The sequence below is a fragment of the Muntiacus reevesi genome, chromosome 3, assembly GCF_963930625.1.
Source record: "Muntiacus reevesi chromosome 3, mMunRee1.1, whole genome shotgun sequence".
Taxonomy (NCBI): Eukaryota; Metazoa; Chordata; class Mammalia; order Artiodactyla; family Cervidae; genus Muntiacus; species Muntiacus reevesi.
In genome coordinates, this window is record NC_089251.1 from 55171005 (window position 1) to 55188971 (window position 17967).

General features: G+C 41.4%; 2 protein-coding genes and 1 non-coding gene across 4 annotated transcripts in view; 2 read left to right on the forward strand and 1 right to left on the reverse strand.

Moving 5' to 3' along the window:
* POLR1A (RNA polymerase I subunit A) overlaps window positions 1-8358 on the reverse strand; it is an 85027-nt gene extending 76669 nt beyond the window's left edge. Inside the window, exons 1-3 of the mRNA XM_065929127.1 lie at window positions 8032-8358; window positions 1543-1747; window positions 29-178 (exon numbers count right to left, since the gene is read on the reverse strand). Coding sequence (XP_065785199.1) covers window positions 29-178; window positions 1543-1747; window positions 8032-8108 — 432 coding nt within the window. The 5' untranslated portion in view covers window positions 8109-8358. The remainder of the gene's footprint in view (window positions 1-28; window positions 179-1542; window positions 1748-8031) is intronic.
* On the forward strand, window positions 310-436 carry LOC136165862 (small nucleolar RNA SNORA76). Its single transcript, XR_010662826.1, has one exon. It is a non-coding gene; the product is annotated as a small nucleolar RNA SNORA76 (small nucleolar RNA).
* A 210-nt stretch (window positions 8359-8568) lies between the features above and the next one.
* PTCD3 (pentatricopeptide repeat domain 3) overlaps window positions 8569-17967 on the forward strand; it is a 32414-nt gene continuing 23015 nt past the window's right edge. For both annotated transcript variants that reach the window (XM_065929129.1, XM_065929128.1), the window contains exons 1-6: window positions 8569-8679; window positions 10268-10320; window positions 10430-10466; window positions 14035-14080; window positions 17290-17358; window positions 17835-17939. In XM_065929129.1, coding sequence (XP_065785201.1) covers window positions 8576-8679; window positions 10268-10320; window positions 10430-10466; window positions 14035-14080; window positions 17290-17358; window positions 17835-17939 — 414 coding nt within the window. In that variant the 5' untranslated portion in view covers window positions 8569-8575. The remainder of the gene's footprint in view (window positions 8680-10267; window positions 10321-10429; window positions 10467-14034; window positions 14081-17289; window positions 17359-17834; window positions 17940-17967) is intronic.

Here is a 17967-nt window from a genome sequence, read left to right on the forward strand (position 1 = left end):
TGGTTCCCAGGACAGTCACATCACCTACCCTGTAGAGAATTCTCTCCAGCTCATACACTGCTTGCAGGGCCCCAACTTCCAGGACTCTCAGTTGGCAGAGTAAGAGGTGAACCACAGCCCGGGGGCAGGTCAGCATGTGACAGTTTAAACAGGAGCCCCGGAGCAATAGGTACAGTTTCTGAAGAGAGGGAATAAACAGAGACAGGATATTAGACAGTGACGTTAGCAGTCAAAGTGATTTTCAACATACATACTTACAATTTTTGTTTCTATGTGAGCAGTTTACCTCTTTAAGAATTCCACTTTGACCTGTTGCCTTTGAGCCCCCACCTTGCCTGGGGGTGGCAGGCTACAACACCAGAGCTTGTGTGATTGAGCATAACTGGGGTCGTCAGCCCCCTCAGTGGCTGCCCTTTTTTAACCTTGAGCGACAGGGCAGCACTGGGTTGCTGGGGCTGGGGTATGGGGGGAAAAGAAAAAGAATTCCATCTCAGCCTATGTACCTGGAAAGTCCTTCTTTGCCTTAAGAACTTAACAGATATTCTTCTGTATTTTTCACTCACAGTTTTATTTTAACCCATTAATATTAGAACTTTACTTTGGATCTGAGGTAGGGAACTACCTTTATTTTATTGAAATACTAAATTTAATACTTATTTAAATATTGAAAATTATTTAAATACTTAACGTTTAAAATACTTAGTATTTAACAAGACATTCCTCTTCCCCTAATACAATTAAGACAAAAATCACATCCATGTACACTAATCTGAGTAGCTTAAAGTGAATCCCAGAGGCTGAGTTAACTGATGTTAAGAAGCTGGAAGTGTCTAAGTAGGACTGGACGGTCATCATTCTCAACTCAGCGCTGGGCCTTCTGGCGCTCTGTTCCTCCCGTCACTAAGCAAGAGCCTACAAATCCACCTGAAGGCCTCAGGGAGGCCTAGAGAATTCCAAAGTCGTCTATGGCAGTGGTCCCCAAACTTTTTGGCACCAGGGAATGGTTTCATGGAAGACAATTTTTCCACAGACGATGGGGTGGGAGGGGATGGTTTCTGGATGATTCAAGCACATTACATTTATTGTGCAGTTAATTTCTATTATTGTTACATCAGCTCCACTTCAGATCATCAGGTATGAGATCTGGGGGGTTAGGGACTCTTGCTCTATTGCCAGGGAAACCCCACCCACATTTCTGAAAGGCATAAAGCCTCTGAAACAAAAGGGGATGGATCTGAACACTGCTCCCCTCGTCCCTCTTCCTCCGTTCCCTCCCCCTAGCTTTACATAAAGATAACCCAGCTTTGGCGATTCTCAACAAGAATCAGACTGAAGTTCATCTAGGCAGAGCTAGAGGCTAAGTCAAATATACTGGCTTTGGCTCCTCCAGGTTTTAAATCTCAAAGTAAAGAGCAACATCACTCACAGTGTCTGGAGCTAACCTCCTCCTGAGACACCTGCCCTGGGGAGCGGGCCGGCACTCACGAGTCCCACCCGCAGCCCTGAGACCCACGTGGCTTGGGTGGCCCGGTCAGGACTCACATCGAAGAGGAGAGGGTTGTACACGGTGAGTGGGAGCTCGATGTGGCCCAGGTGCCCAGAGCAGTTGGTGAAGTCCTGCACGCAGGTAGAGCACACCTCTTTGGAGTCGGCGGGGCCCAGAGCTAAATCATACAGGCCATTCACCGAGGGGTTCCCCAGGCTATCCAGGTACCGAGGGTTCGTAATGGACTTCACGCTTAATTTCCTAAGGAGATAAAAACCACCAGGGAAGACTAAGGTTACCCAGCTTCTCAGATGATTCCTCTTCAGCATTTACAAATTCATGATTTAACATCCGGATCCTCAGCTGCGCTGACAGTTCCAGAGGGCAGACTTGGTGTCTGCCTTGCTCCTCACTGCAGCTCAGCACTTAGCACAGAGCCTGCATACAGCAGGGGCTGAATGAAGAAGAGGGAGTGGTAACGTCTCTGAAAGCCAGACTTAGTACACATCTTGCACTAACAGAGCACACTGGAAGGCTTCATACGAAGGACTCAGGTACTCACTACATGACAAATGCTCTATAAGCAGCAAGCTACCCAGGATTTTCCAGTATTCTTGCCTGGAAAATTCCATGGACAGAGGAGCCTGGGGGGCTATAGTCCATGGGGTCACAAAAGAGTCTGACATGACAGCATGAACGCATGTGTGTGACTTTAACCCTCCTAGACAGGCATTATATATATATTTTTTCATTTATTGTTATTAGTTGGAGGCTAATTACTTTACAATATTGTAGTGGTTTTTGCCATACACTGACATGAATCAGCCATGGATTTACATGTGTTCCCCATCCCGATCCCCCCTCCCACCTCCCTCTCCATCCCATCCCTCTGGGTCTTCCCAGTGCACCAGCCCTGAGCACTTGTCTCATGCATTCAACCTGGGCTGGTGATCTGTTTCACCCTTGATAGTATACTTGTTACAATGCTGTTCTCTCAGAACATCCCACCCTCACCTTCTCCCACAGAGTCCAAAAGTCTGTTCTGTACATCTGTGTCTCTTTTTCTGTTTTGCATATAGGGTTATCGTTACCATCTTTTTAAATTCCATATATATGCGTTAGTATACTGTATTGGTGTTTATCTTCCTGGCTTACTTCACTCTGTATAATGGGCTCCAGTTTCATCCATCTCATTAGAACTGATTCAAGTGAATTCTTTTTAATGGCTGAGTAATATTCCATAGTGTATATGTACCATAGCTTCCTTATCCATTCGTCTGTTGATGGGCATCTAGGATGCTTCCATGTCCTGGCTATTATAAACAGTGCTGCGATGAACACTGGGGTGCACGTGCGAGACAGGCATTATAATACACGTTTTTCAGAGGAACAAACAGGCTTGGAGTGGTCAGGTGATTTAATCCAGGTGACAAAGCCCAGAATGGCAGAGGTGGCATTGAAGGTAGGAGAAAGATGTAGACCAGACCTAATGCCAAAGCCCACACAGTTCAAAAAAGGGTAAGTGTTAGCACTCAGTCGTGTCCGGCTCTTTGCAATCCCATGGACTATAGCCTGCCCGGCTCCCCGGTCCATGGGATTTCCCAGGCAAGAATACTGGAGTGGGTAGTCATTTCGTACTCTAAAAGAAATCGTATACACATTAGCAGTCACTCTCCATCCATCTCGACCTCCCTCCACCAGTCCTAGGCAATAACTTATTTACTTTCTGTCTCCAGAGACTTGCCCATCTAGACATTTCACATAAATGAAATCATGTGATATGTGGTCTCTTATAGCTGGCTTATTATTTGCATGCATTTTTAAAATATTTATTTTTATTTTTATTTATTTTGGCTGTGCTACTCTTAGTTGTACCACACAGGATCTAATCCCCTGACGGAACCCAGGCCCCCTGCACTGGTAGCACAAAGTCTTGGTCACTGGACCACCAGGGAAGTCCCTGCATATTTTTAAGGCTCATCCACGTCATAGCCTATTATCTATACTTTTCTTTTTTTTTTTTTTTAATAGCCAAATAATATTCCATTTTGGACTTCTCAGGTGGCGTTAATGGTAAAGAATTTGCCTGCCAATGCAGGAGATATAACATATTAAGGTTCGATTCCTAGATCAGGAAGGTTTCCTGGAGTAGGAAATGGCAACCCACTCCAGTATTCTTGCCTGGAGAACCCCACGGGCAGAGGAGCCTGGCAGGCTACAGTCCATGCTGCTGCAAGGAGTTGGACATGACTGAGAGACTGAGGACGTACACACCATATTTCACTATATGGCTATACCACTTTTTTTTTTTTTCAAATATTTATTTATTTTTGGCTGCATCGAGTCTTAATTTTTGGCACATGGGCTCTCTAGTTGTGGCCCAAGGACTCTGTAGTTGTGGTACATGAGCTTTCTTGCTCTGTGGCATGTGGGATCTTAGTTCCCTGACCAAGAATTGAACCCATGTCCCCACCACTGGAAGGCAGGTTCTTAACCACTGGACCACCAGGGAAGTCCCGCTATACCACTTTTATTGGCTTACTTTTACACTTGGCTATTATAAATAATGTTGACAGAAACTTCTGCATACAAGGTGCTGTGTGAATATATTTTGTCTATTTCTCATGGATATATACCAAGGAATGGAAGTGCTGAGTCACATGGTAACTCTATGTTTAACTTTTCTGAGACACTGCCAGACTGTTTTCCAAAGTGGCTGCACCATTTTATACTCCCAGCAGCAATACACCGAGGCTCTGTGTGTGTGTGTGTGTTAGTTGCTTAGTCGCGTCTGACTCTTTGCAACACCATAGACTGCAGCCCACCAGACCCCTCCATCCATGGGATTCTCCAGGCAAGAACACTGGTGTGGGTTGCCATTTCCTTCTCCACAGCAAGGCTCTAATTTCTCCAAATTCTTGCCAGTATATTTTGTGATCTTTCTTCATCTGAGCAGGTATGAGGTAGTATCTCACTGTGGTTTTCATGACTAATGACGGTGAGCATCTCTCCATGTACCTATTGGCCACTGGTATGCTCTCTTTGGAGAAATGTTTATTCAAATTTTTTACCTATTTTTTAACTAGGTTATTTGCTTTTTTATTACTGAGTTGCAAAACTGCTTTATATATTCTGAACATGTGTGTTTTATCAGACATATGATTTGCACATACTTTGTATGAGTCCTGTCTTTTCACTTTCTTGATGATATTGTTTGCATAGTTTAAAATTTTTTAATGATTTAAACTCACAATATTATTACTTTCTCCCACTACCTTTAGGCTAAATCATTCTTCACTAGACTTGGAGAAATATTCATCTACATTTTTGTCTCTCATTTTACTTGGAGCTCTAAAACTTAACTGAAATTATAAATAAGAAAAATATTTACTGCATCAGGCAAACACAAACTAATTAGAATAAGGCAAACACTAATTAGGTCTGGGTGCAAAACCTTTACCACTAGATCCTCTTTCTATCATGTTCCATAAGTTGATACTTCACTTCCCTTGCCTGGAGCCTATAATGATAGAAAAAGAGTAGGCCGGTGGGTCCACCACAGACCTGTGCCAATTGGCAGGACTGTGTCCTGTGCTTATAAAGACTATACAAAGAGCTCATATCCAAAACTGAATGTATGCTTTTGTCTTCATCCTCAGTCTTTCTATGGTAAGGAACAAAGCTCCTCTCTCTAGCTGGGGAAAAGGAGAAAATTCCTCTAATTATAGCAGGAATGGGATGTAGAGGAAGGGCAACCAGCAAGAATTCCACCAGAGAGAAGAGAGTTTAAGACTAACAAACTTGGGTTTCAGGATGACCTTTGCTGTCTCCTAGAGTCACCCTATTCTCTGGAAAGGAATTTCCTCTCCTATAACTAGAGTCACCCTCACAAATGGTTGTAGTAAAAACAGAGAGGCCTAAGAGCTGAACAGATAGCTCCTCCACCCACCCATGCACGCACTTAACAAATAATGCTTTTAATGTGCCAGACACCCTTTTAGATGCTGGGAAAACAGACAAGAGTCCCTGTGCTCATGGGCTTTACATCCTACTGAAAGCAGGCAGACAAAAACCAAAATTAGTAAGCACATAGTTTATTAGATGGAAGAAAATGCTATGAAGAAAAGTAAGCAGAAAAGGGGGAGGATGATAGAGTTGGCCAATGGTTGGGGGGAGTCCATACTGAGAAGCTTATACTTGAACAAAGGCCTGAAGATGATGGATTCAGCCATCACAGGGAGTCACCTTCACAGGAGGAAGAAGCAGGGAGTGCAAAGGTCCTGAGACAGATGTGTGCCTATGGCACTCTGGAAAGAGCTAGGAGGCCAGGGTGAGTACAGAGGTAAGTTCAGAGAAATACCAGAGGCCAGAATGACCTTTCTAGGCCATTCTAAGGACTTGGCTCTTACTCCAAGTGAGCTAGGAAGCTACTAGAACCTAGCACAACAAAAGGTACCATAATTACTGAAATTTCTCAACCCTAGACTCAAATAGATCAAATGTTAGTAATGGGTATAAATTTACTCATGCAGTTCTCTGAAAACTCCACAATTCACTTCTAAAAAAATAAATTCTATTGCTTTTGAATGAAATAGTATCAATTTATGGCTAGTGATGATACAGTTGAAATTTCAGGAGCAGCATTCTGTTGTAGCTCAGGAGTTTATTCATCCAGTCAGTCATGAGAGTTGAGGATAAAAGAAAGGCCAGTGGAGAGAGACAAAAATACAAATAAGCACAAAAAGTAATCGAGGAACCATGACACAACTGTACTAGTTGCGGAAAGATCTCAGAAATGAGGGAGGTTGAGCTGCACCTTCACTGTAAGAGATGCTCTCCAGGTGACTCCAAGGGGGGGCGGTGGGGTGAGAGCAGGGAAGTAGATCCCTCTGGTAGAGAGGATAATGCATGTGGAGGAAACAGCTTGAAGAAAGGCACAGATGATGAAACCTGATGGCAGTTTAAGGAATGTGCAAGTGGTTTAGTTAGGGTGAAAGAAGGGATGATGTTATACCTAAAATCAGCACTGGTCTGATCATGGGTAAACCTGTAGGCTAAGCTAAGAAAGTATTATTTACCTGAGGGAAATGGAAAGCCTTTGGAGAATTTTAAGGGGAATAGGGGCATCATCACATTTGCACTTTGGAAGAATAATTTTAACAGCAAGGTAGAGGATGCACTGGAGTGGTGTAAGGGCAGGGAGACAGAAGAAAGACAATTCAAACAAGAGATACAGTCTGATGAAAAGGAGGGTAGAGAACAAAGAAATATATAGATGACACACAATAAGAACCCAATAAGCAAATGAGATGTCAGGAGAAATGGGTCTAGAATTACAGCCCTGTCACAAAATAGTCAACATTTTGCACTAGATTAAGGTATACCATTTTGGAGGGGCAAGTTCTCTCTTGTAGGGAGTTCTATCTTGTAGCAAGTTCTATCCTGTAGGGATAGCTGTTGAGTTTTTGGTATATGAGTTTAAGATCTCAGTGTGAAATTCAAATAGAGATGTCCAACTGCAGCTGAAAAAAACAAGTTTGAAAAAACAGGGAAAGAAATTTGGGTTGGAAATTTAAATTTGAGAGTACAGATCATGGAAGTGGTGAAACTGTCTAGGGAGGACATTTTGGAAAAGAAAAGCTATTTGAATAGAATAGAATCTCAAGGAACAGCAAAATTTAAGGAAAAGGGGAATCAGCTAAAGAGACTGAGATGAATTCGAATATAAGCCAATGAATGCAAGGACCTTGTCCACCTGTGTGTCAGGAATGCGGCTCAGACGGTAAAGAATCTACCTGCAATGTAAGAGACGTGGGTTCGATCCCTAGGTCAGGAAGATCCTCGGGTGAAGAGAATGGCAACCCACTCCAGTATTCTTGCCTGGAGAATTCCATGGGCAGAGGAGCCTGGCAGGCTATGGTGGCAATGAGTTGAACAGGACTGAGAGACTAACATTTTCACTTTTCATGAACACCTAGCTTAGTGCCTGGCAAAAACTGGATGATCAATAAATGTTAGTGGGTTGATAAACTGAGTCAGGAAGGAAACAATACATGTCACAGAAATAGAAGAACCTGAAAACAATAAAGTTCTGTCAAACGCTACGGTGACGAAAATGAGGACTTAAGAGGGTCTCTTTGATTTAGTATTAGTAACTAGGCAGAGAATATAGCCGGTCCAACCAAAAAGTTGTCCCATAAATTGAGTCTTGAAGCATAATCATCTTACAGACAAGAGGAGACTCGTCGTGCGCTTAATAAACTACGTCAGAGACATTACAGTAATTCCACAAACCAGGCTGATTTAACGAGGAGACGGGCGGACGATAACGCTTCCACCTGGGAACCCCCACCTACCCAAATGCAAACCAGCCACTCTAGGCAGTGCTCACTAGCCCCAGACGTTCCCCGAACTATAGGTCCCAGCAGGCCATGCGCTACACAGCAATGGACTCTGAGGAGAAACTGGGCGCATGACCTGCTGGTAACAGTAGTTTACGGCCCCGACCCCAACAGGATCTTGCATGCTTCCCAGCAACTCCTTACTTGAGTTCTTCGGCCGAATACATCCCGAAGGAAATGCCCTGCAGCCGCCGCCAGGGCATGTTCTTTGAGCCCAACATCCTCCAAGTCAGTTCCGAGCTCCTACAGCCAGAGAAACGGCCCAGTCACCACTGTTGTACTTTTCACACCACCTCCTGTCGGCCACCATGTGATTTTAAACTGCGCTTGCGCGCGAGAAAGGCTCGCCTTAAGGAGATTTACAAGGGCCATATCATTTCCGCTCGGGGGGGTGGGGCGTGTAGAAAATAATTTCACTACTCTCGCGCGCCCCTGTATTTTGAAAATAATCGAACATATATAAGAAATTAACATAATATTTAGGAAAGACCTTCGAGGGAAATGAGGCCTACTGAGCCTTTAACTTCTGAAGCAAAGTCTTTCAAACCATGAGCTTGTAACCTATTTTATGATTGATTTCTTGTTGTTCCGTCTCAGCCAATAGCCGAGCTATTCCCCGCCCACCTGCCACCTCCCGCCTTAAAGTGGAGGGCGTGCTTTCCCAGCATACTATGCGAAGACGCCAAATATGGCGTCCGTGGTGTCCGCAAGGTGGCTGAGGGTCAGCTGTGGGCTTTGCGTACCGCTGACGGCTCGGCGGGCAGGTCCCTGTGGACGGACCCCTAGTAGCAGGTAAGAGGAGCTTGGAGAACCCATGAGAAAGAACCGGGATTACCTTCACTCTTTGTATCCCCTTTCCCCCTTAGTGCTGGGAAACTAGATGCGGTGGCGCGGAATGCGCGCGCTCGTGGCCGCGCGACCCGGCAAGCCAGCACGCGGTGCGGCACGTTTTTGAGCAAGGGCTCCAAACGCGCTTTTTTGGGGTGGAGATTTCTTACTTGACTGGCCTACGCCGGGGTTTAAACTTTTGGGAAGATTAGGATTCTTCTGTTGGGGATTCTCCATTCTAATAAGTGTGGCTCTTAATCACCCCGTTCCGCGTATTTGAAAAAAGGAAAACTTTATCCGCCCTTACTCGATTTCTCCCACACGGGAGGAACGGGGGAAAATCAGGTTTTCCCAAATTAAAGGCAGTTTACGAGTTCCCCTGTTTGTTTTGGGGATGTTTGACGGAAGAAATTTTCCAAGTGTTCTCCAAAAGATGTGAACACAATCTGAATGAAATCGCTGTGATTGTTAAAACTTGGCACATGTATCATTTGTGTGTTTGCTTGTTTCACAAGGAATAGCGTTGTGGAAGTATGAAAGCCAGCAATTGCTTCTGAAAGTTGGAAATAACCTAATTTTAGGTTGGATGTTTGTGTTTCCTTTGCAAGGTGATAGTAGACAAATTCCTTATGTGTAGACTGGAGCTAGTAGCAGCCATGGAAAAACAGTGAGGAATAAGTGAGTTGTGTAATTTACAGTATGCATTTTATATTAAGGCCTTCTCTCAACTCGGTTCACAGAAGAGAAAATGCTCCACCAGGTAGTGCAGAGAGGGGTTGATTTAAGAGGACACTGGATATCAAAACCAGTAAAGGAAGTAATTTTCTATCTTAATCACATCTTGACAGTTTTCTGAAGGGTATCAGTGCTGTTTAGGAGGAAAATACTTACAAGATAGTATATGTGATCTGTGTGGTATGTTGACTTTATTTTTTTAACGTGATAACATTTTAAAACTCATTCAGGGGTCAGTGGTTCTATATTTTGGGTTAAAAAAAGGATAACAGTTACGAGTTTATATTAGGATACAGATATTTGGTACATTCCTGAGTGTTGAAGGAAGTGGAATGAAAAACCATGGTGATCTTAGTTTCATAATTTGCTTTAAATGGCTTTGTCTTTTATTATCATTAGATCATTATGATCATTATTAGATCATCATCCATGTATAATCAGGAGCCCATTGAATCATTTCTTTTAGCCCCAGTGTTTTAGGTCTTCAGAGTTGAAAGTCCTTCATATTTCAGGTCAGCTGTTAAAATGTTCAAGTACTACTAAATTTTTCTTTTTTTTCCTATGATTTTATTTAATGAGACTGCCTGATTTTAAAAATTGTTGGCCCTATTATATCTGTATTTTGTACTTATTTTATAATGGTTTTGAACTTGCCATTGAGGCCATGTCTTCTCAGCATACCTTGACATGAATTATCCAATCAGTTTGATCCATGGTAATTGGAAAATTTTGGCTCAGTTGCACATAGTTGGGGGTGAGTTGGAAAGTTCATTAATGAGTATTAGCTTTAGAGCTTTTATTTATTTATTTGTTACAGATTTTTTTCTGGAAGTGCAGCTGTCCCAAAGGTTGAAGGAGCTGATATAGCAGGTATATAAAAATGTATTGAAATAACTCCATTTTTATGTTAATGCATTATACTTCTTTATAGTAGTAGTATTGGAAACTGATTTGCTTTTGTTTTATTTTTTGAATTAAGGGACTGAAGAAGTAGTCATTCCAAAAAAGAAAACTTGGTGAGTATTCAGCGTTCATTCAAAACATGGTTAAGCGCTTATGAGAAATGTTGTTAGCTAAGAAGCCAGTGACAGGAATAGCAATTGGAGGTAGAGAGTAGTGAGTGAATGGGGAGTGAGATTTACTTAAGAGTTGAAAGACCTATCTGAACTAAGTTTGGGTTAATATTTACGTAGTGATGGTCAGTCATGAGTATCATTATTAGAATAATTTCTGTTTTTCTTTCTTAAGGAGGTTTCACATTGTTAGGAGACCCAAAAAAGAATTATCTTTATGGTCTTTAGTAGATAAATGGTGCAGACTGCAAAATTTAGGTTTTTTAACCCACTTGATAGATCCTGGAACAAATTGCCTTATACATAGTCAACACTTGTTGAATACTTAAGAATTAAAACTTACAAAAATTCATATAGTAATGATATTACTGAATGCATTGAAAGATCCTTCAAAAAACTAGGTCTTTTTTGAGTATGACTTGAAGATTCAGACTCATTAAAAAAAAAAACTCTCTTAAATTAATGATCATTGCCAAAAGGGGAGTGGGATAAATTGAACATGCAAAAAGGAAATAAAATTACCACCAATCACTGTATTCAAAGGCAAGTTACTTAATCTGTCTTTGCCATAGTAGAATGTCGGTGGTATACTACCTGCCTCAGAGGATTACATGAGCATTTCAACAGTTACTACCACATAATCAGATCTCAGTAGATGGCAGCTATTATTTTAAAGTTCTGCCGTATAACCTTTTATATATAAGTTGTATGTGGACATTTAGTAGTGATTTGTTAGACATACTGTTCTGTACTCTGATTTTAATTTTGAATGATTACATAGTATTTTATTGTATGCATATATTCAGATTCATTTTTACCTTCCCTAGTGGCTCAGTGGTAAAGAATCTGCCTGCCAGTGCAGGAGATGTGGGTTCAATCTCTAGGTCGGGATGATCCCCTCGAGAAGGAAATGGCAGCCCACTCCAGTATTCTTGCCTGGGAAATCCCGTAGACAGAGGAGCCTGGCGGGCTACAGTCCATGGGATAGCAAAGAGTCCAATATGACCCAGTGACTAAAACGCGGGCCAGAGAATCAGAGCCAAGATCAGAATAGGAATATACATAAGCTTGAATGAGGCATTTCTTGAATGGCATTCCTGTCCAGTGTGCTTTACCAACTCATTGTGCCTCTTTCCTTTCTGACAAGGGTCCCACGGGGAATACAAGAGAGGAAGTGTATTGAGGATGTGTTCAGATGGCCTGCAGTCTAGTTAGAGTGCATATTTTATACTTTATTGCTTCCCTGGTGACTCAACTGGTAAAAAATCCACCTGCAGTGCAGGAGACCTGGGTTCGATCTCTGGATAGAGAAGATCCCCTGGAGATGGGGAAGGCTACCCACTCCAGTATTCTGGCCTGGAGAATTCCAACCTAAAGAGTTGGACACAACTGAGTGTCTTTGACTTTTCTTTATTGAAAACGCTGTTTAACTGTACCTTAAAATGGGTCAGATGATTTTATTGGCATCAGAATCACCTGGGAATTTTGTTTAAAATACATGTTCCTGCAGGTAATTCTTCTGTATAAGCCCCACAAATCTGGAAAACAGTAAGGCAGGATGGGGTGTGATCCTGACCTAACTGGTGGTGGGAGACCATGCACGCCATTCTCTAAAAAATGCTCTTAGAATAGGAGAAATAGGGTAGTTGATATAGAGCCTTGGTTAACAGATTGAGGCCTATTTATTTATAGCTCATTAAGTAAAGGTTTAAAAGAAGACTTATTTCATAACACAAATTTCGGTGTCAATTAAATCTTTTTTTTTTCTTGTTTTAGAACACAACCTCAGTCACTTAATAACTATCTGTGGCTACTTTTATGCTCCAAAGGCCGAGCTGAGTAGTTTAACAGAATCCTTATGGCCCATAAAACTCAAAATATTTACTGTCTGTCCCCTTAGAGACAAAGTGATTGATAGAGGATCTGTAATAGAGAGCCTTTGCTTTCCAGGCTCAGGAATTTGTGCTTTTAGATCGAAAAGAAACAATAAAGACTAAGTTCCTCTTGCCATATTTGAAAGATGAAGCATCTTTTAAGGCTATGAGTTCCCAGATCACAAGTGTTGTAGAAGATTTTAACAAATTGTAGAGGTTTATTCTGAGTTTTCACATACAACTGTGACAGGATAGAATATTTTGAGCACATTAATCAGTGTTGTGTAGTTACTTTAGGGAGGGCATGGAGCCCAATTGTGATCAGTGCAAAGGTGACTGGACTCATTAAAGAAATGGATGTTAAAGTTTACCACACTGGCAAGAAGAGGTGGAATATGGATACTCAGATACATTTGTTGATAGAGCAGTCAACTGGAACAATACACTGGAGAGAAATTTGGCAGAACCACATTTTAAAATGTGAAATACCTAATTGGTTAGCCATTCTGAAGGAACACTTGCAAATATACCCAAAGAGACATGGATGAGAGTGCTCTTTACAACTTGAGAATAACACAGTGAAATGGCCCCAATGTCCATAGTAAGAAGATGATTAAAAAATGGTTATCATACAATATAACATTTAAGGAAATTAATTAGATTTGCACATAGTAGCATGGGTAATGCAAACTTATGGAACACATACCCAGAATGATGACATGCTTTTTGTTTTGTTTTTTATGGTGGTGTGTGTACAAAAGTACCCTCTAAAGTTCTGGAAATACAAACACTAAACCTACAGTAGAGTGGGGGCAAGGGGTCACAAAATAACATCAGATAGAATGGTCTAGTTCTTTTTTTTATTTTTTAATTGAAGGATAATTGCCTTACAGAATTTGGTTTTCTGCCAATTTTTTTTTTTCCAGTATAATGTACTCATTGAGATTATTTTTAAAATAACCTTTTAAGAAACTGGTGACTGATTTGAATGTTCTTAGTGTTTTCACTTGCATTTGTTGAGTATGTTTTGAAGATTACTCACTTGATAAGACTTAAATATGTTAATGAAAGATTTAGTTAGGGAATACTGAGAAAAGAATGTCTTTCTCTTGTTAAAATTACATTAACTGCTATTTTAGAAAATCCAGTAGATATTGTATACATCAGGGAATTAGTCTTGACATGTAAAGTTTTATAGATGTTTTCTCTTTTTTTCATATGTCTATTCCCATATATAGCTGAATTGGGAGTCACCAATTTAGATAATAAAGGCAGGAGTATTACAGAAAGCTGCAGTAAGAATGCAGAGGAAAATGGATATGACGTAAGATTCAGGGTTAAGAAAGTTTTGTGAGATGAAGGTGGAAATTGCTAGCCCGGGGTAACAGTTTTATGGAGACCAGGCCAGAGAGGGTGGCAAACCATAGTAGGAACAGGTACTCACCACCTTTGGTCAAAAGAATTGAACAGTTTTCCTATTTTCTAACTTACTCTTCTAGTGACATTATTCTAGAGATCAGAACTGGCTTTACTTGAGACGTGATCTTTGTTAATGGCCAGTCCATTCTGAGAGTAGAGTCACTTGTTCACGTTGTGAGTGTGAGAAGCCCTGATGAGGTTGTGATTCTCATTCTTAGGGATAAAGTGGCTGTTCTTCAAGCACTTGCATCCACGGTGCACAGGGTAAGTAGGAATTTCAGGTTTTTGTACCTAATTCAGCTAATAATAAACTTAATGTTCACACCTCTTCTTTATTCACAATTTAACTGTTGTGGATCTAGAGAGTTTCATAGCACCATCTACTCCAAACTCTTCATGAGACAAATGAGAAATCTAAAGCTTTTAGGATATTAAAACCTTGACTTGGTGCCATGGTTTTTTCCCTCCATATTCTTTGTTTTTATATTATGCCAGTGATTTTTAACCTCCTGAAGAGCTTGTTGAAATACATGTTCCTTGGGAATGGTTCTGTGTGATACACTAATGCAAGTGACCTGTAGAACCACTTTGAGAACAGTGTACCCACCATACTGAAAGAAATTCAGTGATTAAGAATCTGGGTCTTGAGGCCAAATACTCTGTTTCATCTTTATCACAAAGCTGCCTATTCTTTTGATACATCAGGGAATTAGTTTTGACATGTAAAATTGCCTACATGTTTTCTTTTTTTTTTAATGACTTATATTATGAATGTTATATCAAACTTACTTTAGAAAAATACAGCTGGTTTATAATCTGTTTCCTTATCTGTAAAATGGATGTTTACCTAGAGCACCAAACATTGAGGTTTTCGGTGAGAAATAAGTTAGTACACGTGAAAGGGCTTAGGACATCACCTGGCACAAAGGACATGCTTAGTAAATGCTGGCTGTTTTATTATGCTCCAGCTATCCGATTTATTTGTGAATAAATTCCTCCCTTCACAATACAAGAGTAGGGTCTGTAGTCTTGATAGATAAATTGAAACCATAGTATATGCCTCAGAAATAGAACTTTCAAGTTCTCTCTTTTTTTAACCACAATATCTATGTGGATTCTCACCCTCCTTGAGGCGGTTGTCACGGATTTCCAGAACTGTTCTTCGATTGTAGCTGTTAAACTTGTGGGCCAAATACATCTTGGAAGTTTCTGAGATTGTTTTTAAAATACTGTATCTCCATACTAGCAAGATACTTAGATTTTCAGCTCACATATCCATAAATAGGCACTTGAAATGTAAACTCGGGAAATAGACCCCAGAGATTGTTGTCAGTTTTTTAGTGAGATTGACCCAAGGCGCATTTAAGTCAAAGAAGTTGTGGAATTATGTGCACACTTGTCTGATTTGGGCTTGGGCTCGTAAAATCCAGGGGACAATTATTCATTCATTCAGGAACCACACATTCTACCCTTAATGGTGCTTACCAGGTCATCCAAGCCACCATCATCTCTTACTATGTTGGGTTAATTACAGCAGCCTCTGTTCTCTTGACTTCCTCCACACGTTAAGCAGCCATAGCAACCCTGCTAAAACGTTGACTCATCACTTTTCTACTCAGAACTCAAATGGCTTCTCATTTGTTATAAATTTCTGCCTTTATCTCTTTACCTCTTTTCCTTGAGGTCTTCCCGGACCACACCATATAGAATTGCATGTTTATTTTCTCTGACAGTTTGTCCTCTCTCCCTCCCTTTTCCATAGGAGTTATCTCCTTTAAATTTACTATATGTTTTATTTGCTTTGTTTTCTGAAAATTTTATTCCCCACTAGATTGTGAGTTCTGTGGAGGATAGGATTCTGTTGTCTCCCTGGCATGTATGAGGTGCTCAGTAAATACTGAATGAGTGAATAAGGCGGGCACTAAGCCAATGGTGGCTAGGGAAAGGGATGGTGGAGTAGGTAGAGGATTTAAGGAACTGGAGTCCGCCACAACTGATGACAGCTTGGTTGAATGGAAGTAACGGGAGAGGGTCTTTGATTGGGGTTGCAGAGTGCCTGGTATCCTCCACTGAAATGGAGACCATAAGAGGGGAGGTGGCTCTGTCAGAGAAGTACAGTCGGGGGTAGATTTGGTGTGAGGCATCTGAGCTACAGGGCCAGAGTCGAGGAGTAGTTTCTCAGAAACCATTAAGGGCTTGGAAATCACTGAGGGGGGATAATGTGGGGAATAAATAAGTGAGAGAGGTCCAGCATTTGACCCAAAACTAGAGGCCCAAACAGGTATTTGATAAAGATGGTGGACAGGACAGAACCAGGCAGCGGTTGGGAATCATGGAGTAATGGTCCAAGGACGCCATCCTAGAACTGCTTCCTCTGAGTTGTCCTTCATATCCGTCACATCTTGGTAGAGGGTGGATGCATGCGTGCTAAGTTGTTTCAGTCGTGTCCAACTCTGATCCTATGGACTGTAACTCACTAGGCTCCTCTGTCCATAGAATTTCCCAGCCAAGAACACTGCTATACCCTCCTCCAGGGGATCTTCTCAACCCAGAGATCAAACCTGTGTCTCTTACTTCTCCTGCATTGGCAGGCGGGTTCTTTACCACTGTCGCCACCTGTGAAGCCCAGAGACCACCTGTGAACCAGATGAAGTGAGCCTCAGAGGAATGTAAAGGGAATACAGGATTTGAAAGTGGTATCAGGAAGTGAGAGCCCCAAAAAGTACTGCTTCCAGGCCCTAGGTCAGAGCATCCCTCTGTTAAGAACCACAGGGAAGCTTTCCCCCAGAGGGTCCAGGTGAATACTTCAGGGTGCAGGGTGGCAAGGGAACTGTCAGAAGAGATTTGGGGATATAGGTTGAGTTTTTTCTGTGAAACAAAGTTGCCAGAAGGCGCAGAGAAGGGGGCTGTGAGAGAGAGGGGAGGAATAGAGGAAGTAATTCGGGGAGAGGAGGGAATAGAGGAAGTAATTTGGGGGCCCTTCTAAGAGAGACTGCTGGTGCCAAAGAGTTAATCTTGTTCAGGGTTCTACCTGAAAGAACTTAAAGAAGTTTGGAACTTTGGGAAACAGGACACGGGAGACACTGCTGCTGTTCCCACTTCCTGAGAGGGCCCCGTAAATAGTTTCCTTCATTTGAAGGAGCCTCTTGGGTGGTTAGTGCCATGTGTTGAAGGGACACCCTAGTTCAGGAAACTGGTGCCCAGGCTGGTTGATTCAGAGGCTCTTGACTTTGCATTTAAAACAGTGATTTCCCTGCTGATAGAAGCCCCTAGTTAAAACCAGTCATGGGGATTTGAGCCATTGTTTTCTTTAAATTGTGCATAACTATAACCAAGTCTCCCAGAGTACAGCGTAGGCATTAGTGTCTACCAACATACGTATTTCTGCTTCTGTGATACATGCATAGTTAAAACTTCCACAAGGTCCTCTTAATAAAAACCTAGCTAAAGAGACTTGTTTGTCTTCTCCACAGGATACCACAGCTGCACCTTATGCATTTCAGGATGATCCTTACCTCATACCAACATCCTCTGTGGAATCTGTGAGTATTTTTATGTAACTCAGCTAGTATCATGTTTTACCTTGTTGGTTTGGGTGATAGGACTTAACACATAGAACTTATTTTACTTGTAGACACCTTTGAAAAGTTCATAGAGGCTGGTAGATTTTCTGATTCTTTTACTACTTTTATCAGAGTTTTAGAGATTGGCTATGGAGAAGGTATTTGGTTTGGATTTTTAGTACTTAGAGATCTTTCCCACTATAGAGCAATTCACTTAATTTAAATGTGTTGTTTTTACACACCTCAAGCTGTATGTAGGATCCAACCTGAAATTATGTCACATTCAGCAGAGGTGGATAAATAATAATTAGGTAGTTTAACTTCTAATTGGAATTCTTTGTATTACAGTGTTCTTTGGGTGGGTGGGGGAGGGCAGAATAATTCTTGCTGAGGGTGTAACTTTGATCTAAATTATATGTAATACCAGTTTACATCTAAATCTTTTTCTTTTACAGCATTCATTTTTGTTGGCAAAGAAGTCTGGAGAGAATGCAGCAAAATTTATTATTAATTCATATCCCAAATATTTTCAGAAAGACATAGCTGAGCCTCATATACCGGTAAGGAGAAATAATTGCAATTTTTAGA